Source organism: Crotalus tigris, unplaced genomic scaffold, assembly GCF_016545835.1.
Source record: "Crotalus tigris isolate CLP2741 ecotype Arizona unplaced genomic scaffold, ASM1654583v1 scf7180000019553.37968852642:3898890, whole genome shotgun sequence".
Taxonomy (NCBI): Eukaryota; Metazoa; Chordata; class Lepidosauria; order Squamata; family Viperidae; genus Crotalus; species Crotalus tigris.
In genome coordinates, this window is record NW_024097591.1 from 2,293,096 (window position 1) to 2,306,566 (window position 13,471).

A 13,471-nucleotide genomic window follows, 5' to 3' on the forward strand; every position below is an offset into this window, starting at 1 on the left:
TAGCACCTGATGCATTTATTCACTTAGAGGGAAAAATGCAGCTGAAAGTTTTTTAACTCAAACTCCAAACTTAACACAGTTTTTAGAGTGACTTTGCAATAACAACAACAACAACAACGGAGGCCTCTTGTCAAGTTTTGCATCTCTGACCGGCGACAGCTTTTCCTCTCTTTCCCACAAAGGAATAACTGATCCGATTGTACTTCCTCAATTCCTGGATCTTCTCCTCCATCCACTGTATCAGTGGTCCCCAACTTACAACCGTTTGTGTAGTGACCGTTCAAATTTACGACATCACTGGAAAAGGGACGTGTGACCGTTTTTCACACTTACGACCCGTTGCAGTCTTCTCCGTGGGTCACGTGATCAACATTCAGGTGCTGTGCAGCTGACTCGTATTTGTGACGGTCGTAGCATCCTCCTGGGGGGGGATCACGCGATCTCCTTTTGCGATCTTCCGACAAGCAAAGTCACTTAACAACGTTACTAACTTTATAGCTGCCGGGATTCCCTGAACAACGGTGGCAAGGAAGTTGTAAAACGGGGCAAACCTCAACCAATGTCTCACTTAGCGACAGAATCTTTGAGCTCACTTGTCGCCGTAAGCCGAGGACTCTTTTCATGTTGGAGGCAGACGTCCTCCCCTCGGATTCACAAAGTCCAAATTTACAACTGGCACTCCAAAAAAAAAAAGCAGAATAAACAACTGCCGAATGCCCACGCTCTGACCTTTGGGGGAAAAAAACAAAGGAAAGATACACACACACACACACACAAGCACACCCAATAGCTGTTTTGCAGAACCAACAGGAGCAGCAGCAGCAAAAAAAACCCAACCAACTCCCCATAAAATTAAAAATAACAAGAGTTGCAACACGAGAACTCGGCCTTATGATCCAAAGCTATTTGAAGGGGGGTCCATCCCCCCCCAAGTCTTTTTTTGCAATAAAGAGGTGGGGGCCGTTCAGCCCTCCCCAAATCCATGCACCTCTATGTTTCTTTGCTGTGCACAAAAATCCATAACTCGGTGAAAAAGAGCATCAAGGGTGGCAACTGGAAACCTCAAACCGAGAGTCTGGATTTGCGTCCCAAATCTCGAATATTTGTGCCAGGACCTCTAAAAATGGTACTGTCTGAACCCCAAAGTTTCCGTTAAAGGGGAAAAAAATAAAATTTCTCCTTGGGTGGTTAGAAGACCAGTAAAGTCAACTGGCAGGTGCCAACATCTGCTTCTTCACACCTGTAAGCAAAAAAACCAGCTGTGTTTGTGTTGAATTTGAAAGCCAGTAGATATCTGTTCTTCCAGACTTTCACCTTTTGCAAAAAATCTTTGTTTTTTTTTTCTCTTCCCCTGCTGAAAAAGATATAAAAAAATGACTTTTGGATTAAAGAACGAGCTGAATGGCCTGTCTCCGTATCCAACACAAACCGGTCCAAAAAGGCCTATTTTAAGGCAAAAAAAGGGGGGGGACTGGAAATCTCCAGTAGAAAGCTACAAAGTTCCCAGACCGAGGTAGGATGAGTGAAACGTGTCCAATTGGATGAATGCATTAAAAAAAAAGTGCTTTTAGGGGAAAACACTTTAAAAGCAAGGGAAAGAGGTTATTTCGGGTCTGTGCGTCGTCAGGCAGAAATTGGGAAGTTTGGGGGAAAAAACAGTGGAAATGGACACGGTTTGGAAAACAGGGAACTGGAGGAAAAAAACCAAAAACCTAACCAGGTGGAGAAAAGGCAGTGAAACTGACCGGATCTGGAGATCAGGTTGAAAGGGATTATATCTAGCAAAGGAGCCAAATCTTCTTAGCTGTTTGGTTGTGTTTGCAAGGCATTGTGGGAGACATCCCTTGGCCCGGAAACCATCATCCACAGCTTGCCCTTTCCCATCACTTGCAGGCAGAGGAGAGGCATCATCCGAACATGGCTGGAGAGACAATCCAACCTCTGTCAAAGACGCCCATTCGTGGTCCAGAAAGAAGGGACTTTTTGAGGACATCTGGACCCTCCTAAGGCCTTGGGGAAGAAATCCTTTGCAAAAGATCGCAAAGGCTGCCCCCAAAAGCATTTTGGGGGGGGGTTCTGGGACACCCCTGTCTTGAGGCCAACCACGGAGCATTGTGGCTCCCCAGGGTCTTCTCGCCGTTGGGCCCTTCACTTGGGCAGCAAGAAATAGTCCGCGTTGGAGACGTCGTAGGGACCCTGGTCGGGGGTCCGCGGGCTGTCGATGGAGCTCTCACTGAGAGGTGAGGTGGGAGGGGAGAGGAGAGGAGAGGCGCTCATGGGGGGCTCCGGAGACATCGGGGTCAGCGCGTAGGAGGGGGGCACGGGGTTGGGTTTCATCTCACCAAACGGCAGGATCCCCCACTTCTTGTGGTACCTGGAATGCCAAGCGCCCCTGTTAGGAGGAAGGGGACATGAGTGGTGGGGGGGCTGTACCTGGCCCAGATCCAGAGAGGGGAGAGGAAGGCAGGCCTGGCAGGAGACGCCCAAAGGATTTGAAGGTCTGTGGAAAGTGGAGGTCAGCAACTGGCAGCCCTGGAAGGTCCGGACAGCCCTTTAGGAAAGAAGCTGCCTTTGGACAGGGAGGGAGAGGGAGGGACAGTGCCGAGAGGAGGGAGGGAGGGAAGGATAAGAACAATAGAAGGAAAAAGGGAGGGAGGGAGGAAGAGAGGAAGAAAGGAAGAAAAAAGAAAAGGAAGGCAGGAGGGGGGAGAGAAGAAGGAAGAAAGATAGAAAGAAAAAAAGAAAGAAAGAAAGAAAGGAGGGAGGAAGAACAGGAAAGGAAGAAGGAAAGAAAGGTGGGAGAGGGAGGAAGGAAGGAAAGAAGGAACAGAAGGCAGGAGAGAGAGAGGAAAGACATGAGGGAGGAAAAGAGGACGGAAGGAAGGCGAAAAAAAAGGAAGGAAGGAAAGAAGGAAGAAAGGAAGGAAGGAGCTGCTCAGATCAGCTTGTCCCTCCCCCCGTGAATTCCTGACCCCCCCAAAAGGAAAGCATATTTCCTTCCCTCACCCCACTTTAACCCGGTTTGTTTGCCCTTCCATGTCTGCCCTTCCCAACCACGGTTTGTTTTCCCCTCTTGAAACGCAGACCCAGAAGAAGGACCCTCCTATCTCCCCATCCTCAAACTCCCCCCTTCCTACCCCCCCCCCAAATGAAGAAAAGGCTTCTCACCGGGTGAGGACCCCCACCGCCAGGGCCAGGCCCAGCGTGATGCTGACTGCCATGATAAGAAAGACGTGCAGCGGCACCCCGACAGCCTCCTCCTCCTCTACAACTGGAAGCAAAAACACCCCCCAAAAGACACAGCTGGTTAGGGCCGTGGATGAGCCTGCCCCTCCCCTCCCATAATTTCTCATAATGCCCTGCGGCTTAGTCTGGCTCCAGGGGATTGTGGGAAAGCTGGAAATGGGGATGATTCTGCTAATAGATCTGCTGAGCAGGAGGTTGGACTAGAAGACCTCTCGGGTCCCATTCTATTCTATATTCTATTCTGTTCTGTTCTGTTATTCTTATTTCTATTCTATTCTATTCTTCATTCTCTATTCTATTCTATTCTATTCTCTATTCTATTCTATTCTTATTTATATTCTATTCTATATTCTATTCTATCCTATCCAAAAATGCTTGTGTGTTCTTTGTGGCAGGGCTTGCTTGCAAAGTGTGGGGGACCCCACGAAAGCCCCCCACTCACCCAGCGGCTTCTCGCTGTGGCTGGAGGTTTCAGAGATTGTAGGTCTGAAGGTGCTGAATAAATCTGGATCGAACGGGACCTGCAAGAGAGAAGAAGTTGAATCGTATTAGAATACTCACTGATCTTGAGGGGAAATCAAACTTACTATTTCTGTCGCCACTTCCTTTCGGAAAGGAAAAAAAACGGGGGGGGGGGGAGAAATTCAAATGAGTTTGAAAACGGAAGAAGCCGAGGAAGGAATCAACTGTTTTTCTCTTGAGGGACGGCCCCAGCCCCTGGCCTGGGCCCTCAGCCCATCCTGCTTCCTCTTTTTCTGTCACTGACAGAAGGAAAAAATAATAATAGGGGTAGATTGAAAGTTGGTAGCAGATTTGATGTTTTCCTTTTTTCCCTCTGGATCTTTCTTTCCTTCCTGCTTTCCTGCATTCTCTTTCTCATATCATTCTTTCCTTCTCTTTCTATTTTTCCTTCCTTCCTTCTTTCCTTGCTTGCTTCCTTCCTTCCTGCCTTCTCTATTTTTTTCCTTCCTGCCTGCCTGCCTGCCTTCACTTTCTATTTTTTTCCTTCCTTCCTAATTTGGTGTCTTCCTTTTTTCCTCTGGATATTTCTTTCTTTCTTTTTTCTCCTTCCTGCCTTCTTTCCTTCCTTCCTTCCTCCCTCCCTTCTTTCTCTTTCTAGTTTTTCATTCCTTCCTTCCTTGCTTCCTTTCTTCCTTTCCCTTTTCTGGGCATTTTCTTCCTCTGTAAAAACAAACCAACATAGGACCAACTTACCTCTGAAGGGTGGTGGGTTGTTTCTGGCTTGCAATCTTGACAATCTGGAAAGTTAAGGAGTGAGAAAGGAAACTTTGAGCCGGTTGCAAATGGGAGAACCTGCAGGAAAAGCTGAGTGGGATCAAGAGGATCCCAAGAGCATCCTTCATTTTGGAGTGGTTGCAAATCCCTCGTGCAAAGGCTCAGCTCCTTTTTCATTAATCTCTTTCCCCCCAGCTTTTAGGTGCTGATAAATGAAAAGGACTTAAATTCTCTCTCTTTTTTTTTTTTGTCTCTTCCAGATTTTGCGAAAAACCAACGAGGCATTTTGCAGATGGGAGAAAAGACAGAAAGAGGCTATTTTTCTCCCCCCCCCAATTTGCTTAATTTGCACATGCCTCTTTCGGGACATCTGCATCGCTGCGAAAGAAGTCCACGCCTCACACCGCCACATACCTGACCACGGGATGCCCACGTTTTCCCGGCTCCACTCACTCCAGTTTCCATGGTCAAATTCTTCCCGTCCCCGGACCTGAATGATGTGGGGTAAATTTTGCAGGGCATCCACGATGGTGTAGGATGTCACCCCATGATTGACATGGACCTGGAAGAAGACGAGCGTCCATCTGTTTGTTAAAACTTTGTCGGTGGAAGGGGACCAGAGGCTAAAACATAGGAAGAACAGTCGCAGGAATTGGGGGAGTCTAATTTAAGGAAAAGAAGGACGAGGGGGGGAACACGATAGCAGCGTTCCAATATCTGAGGGGCTGCCCCAAAGGAGAGTTGGGGGTCAATCTGCTCTCCAACACACCAGAAGGCAGGAGAAGAAGCAACGGATGGAAACTAATCAAGGAGAGAAGCAAGCTGGAACTAAGGAGAAACTTCCTGACAGTGAGGACAATTAACCAGTGGAACTCCTTGCTACCAGAAGTTATGGATGCTTCAACACGAGAGGTTTTCAAGAAGAGACTGGACTGCCATTTGTCTGGAATAGTATAAGGTTTCCTGCCTGAGCAGGGGGTTGGGCTAGATGACCTCCAAGATCCCTTCCAAATCTGTTATTCTGTTATTCTGCTATTCTTCCTTCCTTCCTTCCTCACTGGAGGTTTTTTAAAGGACTGGACAGAGTGGTAGAGGGTCTCCTGCCTGAGCAGGGGGTTGGACTAGATGACCTCCGAGGTCCCCCCCAGCTCTGTGATTCTGTTCTGTTCACCCCTGCACCTCAAATCAAATGGATTCCTTTGCACAACCATGTTCCCCCCCCCTCTTCACACCGCCTGGAAAAAAGAAAGAAGTCCCACCTCAGAGAAGGTTTTGGAGTTTTCCACCCAGTAGCGCAGCTGGAACTGGAGGTGGTAATACTTGGATCCCCAGGAATTGGGGTTCCTCCAGGTGACGTGGAGCTTGTGGGGTTCTTTCTCCAGGGGGCGGACCTGCACGTTGGCCGGGGGATCCGGCTTCACTGCAAGAAGAGGGGTGGGAAAGACGTTGGAAGGGGCCGTGGAGAGCAAGGGAGGTCTGGCCCTGCCCAGGTGGGGGCTGGATAGGAATGGAGCTCGCCTCGGGCCCGTCAGGGTGCTGTCCCCCTCCCAGAGGATTCTTAAAGGAAGAGGCATTGATTGATGGATGGATGGATTTGATTTGATTGACAGATAGAAGATAGAGGAAGATGAACGATAGGTAGATGGATGGGTGGATAAATTATAGACAGAGTGATGAAAATGAAAGACAGATGGGGAAGACGGATGGATGGATGGATGGATGGATGGATAGATAGATAGATAGATATGGTATGATAGACAGACAGACAGACATGATAGATAGATGATAGATATAGATGATAGACAGATGATAGATGATACATTGATAGATGATAGATGAGATGATAGTGGATAGATAGATGATAGTAAAAGGGAAGGAAAGGAAGGAAGGAAGGAAGGAAGGAAGGAAGGAAGGAAGGAAGGAAGGAGATGACAGATATAATAGATAGATACAGGGATAGATGCAGTGCTCCGAGGACCGAGGTAATCTTTTAATTGCACACATGTCAGGAGGAGACAAACACACTCACACAAAACATCAGCGTGGAAGGATCTGTGGCTCCGTGCCGTCCCTGCGAGATTGGCCACACAGACGGAGACCAGCAGCAGCCCATCCTCCTCGTTGTTCAGCCCTTGAACGCGGCAGAGGAATTTCCCGGACCGGCTGTAATAGCGGCATTGCTGCTCCGTGTGGTTTCCCCCTATGAACCTGTCCAGGGAGACATGGAAAGCTGTGGCTGGCCGGGGATGCTGGGAGTTGAAGTCCAACCAACATCAAAGAGAAACACCGATGGATTGGCTCAAAGAGAAGCCTTCGGACGGTCGCTAAACGGAGCCTGGCTAAGTCGAGGGCTACCTGTGCTGTGCCAGTCGGCAGCGCCACCTCGAATACAGACCTTTGCACCCAGAGTCTGGCTTTGGTGTGTGGAGACACCGGGAAAAACGTTCTCCACTCGCAGAGAATATCCTTGACTAAACTCCGGCGGAAACAGGTGAAGTCCGGGGCCTTGGGAGGCTCTGGAAGAAAAAAGAGAAAAAAGAGGGAGAAGCCATCAGGGTCCCTCTCAGCAGGGGTGGGAAGCACTCTGCACCTGCTCAGGAGCCCTGGGGCAAGGCCCAAGGCGGTGAGAGGGCAGGAGGCTGAGGCAAAAGGACCAAGAGCCCACCTTCCACGATCAAGCGGTGGGCACCGAGGACCCGGCTGTCCTGGGAGCAGCTGTAGGACCCCGAGTGGTTGCGATGGACGGAGGGAAGGAAAAGGCTAGTCCTTGAGGTGTCCCACTCCGCAGGGGGCGAAGAAGAAGAAGAGACGGGCCGTTTTTCGAACTTCCAAAACACCGGCGTGTGGTTGCCCAGCTCTCCTTCCAGGCAGGGCAGGGTGACGTTGGAGCCTGGCAGGGCAACGATGGTGCCAGTGGGTGGAGCTGCCGAATAAAATGGAATATAAAGAGTGAAAAGTGAGATAATGGAAGGGGGGGGGGAGAAAAGGAAGGGAGGGAGGGAGGAAGAGGAAGGAGTGGAAGAGCAGGAAGAGGTAAAAGGAAGGAAGGGAGGAAAGGAGGGAGGGAGGGAGGAATGAAGGAGGAGGAAGAGGAAGCGAGGGAGAGAGGAAGAAGAGCAGAAGGAGGTAGGAAGGAGTGGAAGAGGTGGAAAAGGAGGAGGAGAAGATTGAGACAGATGGAGATAGAAATAGAGATGGAAGAAAAGAAAGGAAGAGAAGAGAAGGAGACGATGGAGGAGGAGAAAAGCGAAGAACAATGTAAATAAGAAAATGGAGAAAAGAACGACACACGAAGGAGGAGAAAGAGAAGATAATACTAGCTACGATGTTACAAATGACATGCAACATTATTATGGACCGTCCATATAATAGATAGTAGAATATTATCCATTAATAACTGATAAGATAGTAAAAGCCTGGCGGACCAGTGAAAACCTCCACCAGCAGCTTAAAGGCCAGTTCTCAGGCTGCAGAAATGAAACGGGAACTTTCCAAAGCCTGACCTTGGGAATCCTGGACCAGAAGATAAATAACTTTTTGCTGAATGGAGAAAGTTTCTCTGTACGATCAATAATTTTATCAGGGCGAGCTAGGCCAAAAGGCAAAAAGGGAGGGCCTGCCACTTTCCTTTGAACCTCCCTTTGCTTCTCTTCAAAAGTATTTTTTAAAAATGGCATTTTTGGACCTCACTGGGATGCAAAACAAATATTTTATTGCACGTCTTCCCTCCTCTACACTAAATTTTAATTGACGGGACTGTTATTCCCCTGTTGGTCAAACACATTTGGTTGGGTTGGAGCAATATTCACAGCAAATAAAGGAGAGGGGAAATTAAAAGCTTATTTAGCTACCTGGATTTTATCAGCCACCCAATCTGGACAGCAAAGGTAAATTAGAAAAATATATATATATAAAAACAGATTTTAAAAAAACCATCCCATCAGCTTAAAATAGTTCTGTCGATCGCAGAATCAAACCAAACAAAATAAACCCCAGGCACCAAGAAGGGGGCGGGAGATTAAAAAAAATGAAAAGGGATGGACGATGAATGTGAGCACGGAATGGAGTCGGTTCAAAAGGGCCCTGTCCACTGGTCGGCTCAAAGCCAAAAAGCGTCCCCTGATCTCATTTTTTTTCCGACCACGGCTTTACATGCCCAGAAGGCAGCGAAGGATTTAATATAGTTAATTATAATTAACGTTGGCCTGTTCATAACCTTCCGTCTTCGTTAAGGTCTGGTGTTTCTACTTTGAAACAAATATTGACAAATTGCTGGGTTTTTTTTTTTTTCTTTTGGAGTGTGGCTCCATAGCAACGGGCGAAAGAGCCGGATTCGAGAGGGCAGCTGGTGTGGGGAGACGCTCGCGGTCACGTTAAGTGGACATCAGCGCAAACAATTCTTAGAATCGCCAGGAAACAAACATCGGTAAGTGGTCATTTGCTAATGGGGAGGTTATTTCTTTTCCTTTTTTTTCTTTCTTTCTTTTTAAATGAGCGGCAAGACCAAACGCTTTGCTTCAACAGGAGAGACTGTGGCCTGCGGAACTCCCCGCCACTTGCTCCACGATGCCTTCAAGCCGTGATTGATTTTTGTGATGTCAAAGGACTGCATGATTTGGTGCAGTTTTATAGATTCATTTGCTAAATTCACCCGCCGCCTGTCTCGCCCTAAAAAGCAACGCTAAACTGAACTGTAACTAAAAAGCGACATTAAATCAAACTAAAAAAAAAAAAAAGCATAAATGGCGCCTAAAAAAAAATTGGAAAATTCACACCCAAATTGGCCAGCCGGAATGGCCAAAACAGAGTCCGCTTCCTGAGGCTTGTCGAAAAATAAAATTTTGACGCCGGGCACTTTTGGCAAAGGGTTTCCTGCAAAGATATAAAGCAGGGAGTCCTCCATTTACGACCGCTGTGGAGTTCGACATTTCCGTTGCTAAGCCGGACGGCTGGGCGTGGAGCTTGGCGCCGCTTTACGGCCTTTCTCACCACAGATGCTAAGGGGATCCCTGCAGGTGTTAAGTTTCCCACACCGTTGTTAAGCAAAACTAGCTATATCCCCCTTTGACTTGGCTCGGCAGACGGTCGCCCAAGGGGATCGCGTGAGCCCCCTGCCCCGGGGACGCTGCAATCAACATAAATAGGAGTCCAGGAGATGCTGCAAAGGTCTTAAGTGTGAAAAAAGGTCATAGAAGTCCCTTTTTCCAGGGTGTTGAAACTTGGTGTGGTCTATTTTTTGCACAGCCGGGGACAATCCAAAATCAAACAGATCAGATTTCAGGAAAAAAGCAATTAGCCAATGCTTATTGTGTTAGTTTCCGGGCATTGGGGTAGTAATCAATTTAGAAAAAAAGGTCATTGGTGGAACAGCCGGCGGATCCTGCAGGAAAATAAGGGTTTTTGTGTATGTGAGTGTGTGTGTTTTTTTTTTTTTTTTTTTTTTTGCAAAACCTGGCATTTGATTAAAGGTTAACAGCTAAGAGGCCAGGCTGGCCTTTCTCCCCAGGGGGAGGGGGGGCTCCCTGCAGCCCTGCGAAGAATCAGGCTGCCCATCAGGAGAAATTCACGGGTGGCTGCTAATCCCCCTTGCTAGCCTCCTCCTTTGGGGAGGGGGAAAGAAATCCTAGGAAGGGACCTTGGAGGTCTTCTAGTCCAACCCCCTGGCCAGGGCAGGGGTCTTCTCTTAAGGGAGCCTGCCCGAAGCTGGGCTGAAGCCTTGGGGAAACCCAGGGGTGGGTGGGTGGCTGAAGTGAATTTTGGAAGAGGTATGTGTAAGAGGAGGAGAAGGAGGAGGAATGATGGTGGATGAAGAGAAGGAGAAAGGGAAGGGGAAGATGAAGGAGAAAAAGAAGGAGATGGAGAAGAAAAAGGAGAAGGGAGGAGGAGGAGGAAGGAAGGAAGGAAGGAAGGAAGGAGAAAAGAAAGAAGGAAGGAGGAGAAGAAGAAGAGGGAACAGGAGATGATGAAGGAGGAAAAGAAGAAGGAGAAAGAGGAGGAGGAGGAGGAGAAAAGGAAGGAGGACAATGACGCTTGGCTCTCCCCAAATAAAGCAGCACAATCTCTAATGCCTGTCCCATTCTCAGCGTGGAAGAAAAAAAACAATAATTCTCTCCAGAGATATTCCCAGAATCTCGTTTCAAAATCCTTGTTAATGTTCACCAGGAAGAAAAAGAAAAAAAAAAGCAAAGGAAAGCAGAAGGTAGAAAAAGTACAACAAAGATCTCTAAATGCAATTTTTTTCCCCCTTTCTGCCTCTGGGCTTCCCCTTCCTGTTGTTCTGAGCGGTGGATTCAAGTCTGGAAAGTCCAGAGGAAGAGATTTTGGGGTGATTTTTTTTTGATTTGGGGAGGAAGTAAAGCTTCCTCCGGGGAACAACAAGGTTATTGTTTTTGCTTTGGCCTCAAACTATGAGTTAACCATGTTTGGGCGTAAGATGAGACTCCAGTTCCGGGGACTTTTCAATTGCGGCACAGGGGTAAGATAGACTTGAAGGAATACTGGAGGCTCACCCTGCACAGCTCCCCTGTCGGGTCTTTAAACTTCCCTCCTCCCGTGCATGATCTCCCCAACACAAACACAAACACACACAAACACACATAGCAAAGCCTCTCAAAGTCCTAGGCTCGCTTCCCAAAACACAAATTGCAAATCCTCCTTTGCAAAATTTCTGATCCTTTCTCAGGATAATATGCCTCTTTGCTGCTTCCTGATTCTCCAACATTCCTCTAACTAACCTCTCTCCTGGAAGACCCCCCCCATTCTCCCCCAGTTGGGAAAAAAGGGGGGTCAGCCAGACACCCCCAACAGGGAGGAACCACCTGCCTCCAGAAGCTGTGAATGCTCCAACACTGGAAGTTTTTAAGATTGAACTTGTCTGAAATGGGGTAAGGGTTTCCTGCCTAAGCAGGGGGCTGGACTAGAAGACCTCTAAGGTCCCTTCTAACATTATTATTATTATTATTATTATTATTATTACAAGCACAAGAGGTTTCTGGATTAACAAATTCTGGATCAAGGATAGCGTTGACAAGATGTCACGCAGCCTGCTGGATTGTTGAATTAAGATTTTTTTCTCTGTGGGCACCACAAATGTTTTATTGTCTAGGGGGCTCTCCAAGGACCCCTTTTGCACCCCGAATTCTGCACTCCTTAGGAAGAGGCAGAACTGGGGAGTAGGGGGGGAGAGAAAGGGTCACCCTGGTTGAACTCGGCACCGACATTTACAGCAAAAAAAAAAAAAAAGAGAGACAGAGAAAACAGAAATTCTGAATCATCTTTTTTTTTTCTGCTTCACCAGCTTTTCGCTTAAAACTTGTTCCTGCCTCAGTTCCTATTTCTTTTTCTCTCTCTGCACAGAATCAGAGGCAGGTTTTGTTCTAGAAAAAGGGGGGGGGGGGAGAAAGGGGTTCCCCCCCCCCACACACCCAACTTTTTATGTCTAGATTTCTTCTTCCAAAAATTTCTCGTAGCCCGAATGCCGGTGGCATCTTTTTGACCAGAAACTTAGGCTGGTTAGACAGTTCATCCTGTTTTGATTGTTCACAACAGCCCTGCGAAGCGGGGCAGGTTAGAGATGACAGCCATTTAGAAATACTGTCTTTCCTTCTCTTTTCTCTTTCTTTTTCTCTTTTTTATTCTTTCTTTTTCTATTTCTTTCCTTCCTCTTTTACTTTCCTCTCCCTTCTCCCTCTTCCCTCCCCTCCCTTTTTCTCCTCTCCCCCTTTCCTTCTTTTTCTCCTCTCCTTCTCTCCTTCCTTCCTCCCATTTTTGCTCTTCTTTCCTCCCTCCCCCTTTTCCTGACACTCTTTCTTTCCTTCCCTTCTCTCCCTCTCCCTGACTCCTTCCTTACTTCCTTACTTTCCTTTCTTCCCTCTTTTCTTCTTTTCCCTTGCACATCTGGCCACCCCACCACCCCATCCCCCTTTCTCAAAGGGACGCACACACAAACACACACACACAACAAACAATTCCCCTTGTCCGTGCTCACCTTCTCCTCAAGTCATGCCAGGCTAGCAGCCGAGGCCAAAGCAGACCCACCTCCACCCCTAAGAACACACACACACACACACACACACACACACACCAACCCACAAAGAGTATTCGTTGCTTTGGAACTCTTGGCTTTCATCGCCAGCAGCAGATGAGATTCCAAAGCCGTCTCACCTGGTTGCACGCAGGGCAAGGTGGAGGGCGTGAAGCCAGCCACGGCTGCCAGTATGTGGGCGATCAGGGTGGCACCAGCCAGCCACATGATGCCACGGCGATGCCCGGCGGCCTTGGGACTCCTGCCAGCACCTCCTGAGTCCTCCTTCAGCCTTTGCTGGGCGCCTGGACTGCAGAGAAACATTTGAGGAACTTGGAGCCACGGCTGTTAGTGAGCAAATGTCCCTTTTTTTTCAGTTGTGAAAGCAGGTGGGGAGGTTGAGCAATGGGGTGGAGCTGGAAGGGACGCGTGGGGCAGAGGGTGGGGGCGTGGGTGGGGAAAAATACACCAGCATTGTGCAGAATATATATATATATATATATATATATATATATATATATATATATATATATATATATATATATGTATATGTATATTAGGCACCGATTTTTTTCCCCCCTGTCCCGGCTTTTTCTCTTTTCAAAGTAAGTTGTTTTTCAGTTTTTGCAAAAAACTACTCAGAAGTGTCTCCGGCCGAGTCCTCGGCTTACGACCGCAAGGGAACCCGAGGTTTCCCATCACTCGGCGAGACGTTGGTTGGGTTCGGGACCCGTTTTACGACCTTCCTTGCTGCCAAAGGCCGTTCAGTTGGGAACACGTCTTCCCCGCTGGCTTTTAAGGTCGCAAAAGGGGATCGTGTGACTTCGGGATCGCTTGCGGCTGTCGTAAATAGGAGCCAGTTGCCAAGCGTCTGAATGTGGGGAGGCTGCGACCTAAGACCACAGAAATTTACAAGGTTCTTAGGCAAGCTGAGTTTTCTTCGTTGTGAAATACAACCAGTTAGCT

At 47.9% G+C, this 13,471-nt stretch overlaps 1 protein-coding gene and 1 long non-coding RNA gene across 6 annotated transcripts in view; one reads left to right on the forward strand and one right to left on the reverse strand.

The window, feature by feature from the left end:
- IL6R (interleukin 6 receptor) lies at nucleotides 1–12,849 on the reverse strand. Of its 2 annotated transcripts, none has more exons than XM_039363614.1 (10): nucleotides 12,646–12,849; nucleotides 7,148–7,405; nucleotides 6,878–6,998; nucleotides 6,512–6,690; nucleotides 5,742–5,902; nucleotides 4,897–5,044; nucleotides 4,462–4,505; nucleotides 3,689–3,767; nucleotides 3,169–3,271; nucleotides 1–2,374 (listed from the first exon to the last, which is right to left on the reverse strand). In XM_039363614.1, the coding sequence occupies exons 1-10, from the start codon at nucleotides 12,827–12,829 to the stop codon at nucleotides 2,149–2,151; spliced, it is 1,503 nt and encodes a 500-aa protein (XP_039219548.1). In that variant the 5' UTR covers nucleotides 12,830–12,849; the 3' UTR covers nucleotides 1–2,148. The 2 variants fall into 2 exon arrangements, with proteins under 2 accessions (XP_039219548.1, XP_039219546.1); XM_039363612.1 differs by having other exon boundaries at nucleotides 1–2,392.
- LOC120317216 overlaps nucleotides 7,677–13,471 on the forward strand; it is a 19,218-nt gene continuing 13,423 nt past the window's right edge. For 2 of the 4 annotated variants that reach the window (XR_005559155.1, XR_005559157.1), the window contains exon 1: nucleotides 7,677–8,908. This is a non-coding gene — a long non-coding RNA (uncharacterized LOC120317216). Of the gene's footprint in view, nucleotides 8,909–12,723; nucleotides 12,857–13,471 lie in introns of those variants that run through there. The other 2 variants (XR_005559156.1, XR_005559158.1) reach the window with 2 other exon arrangements.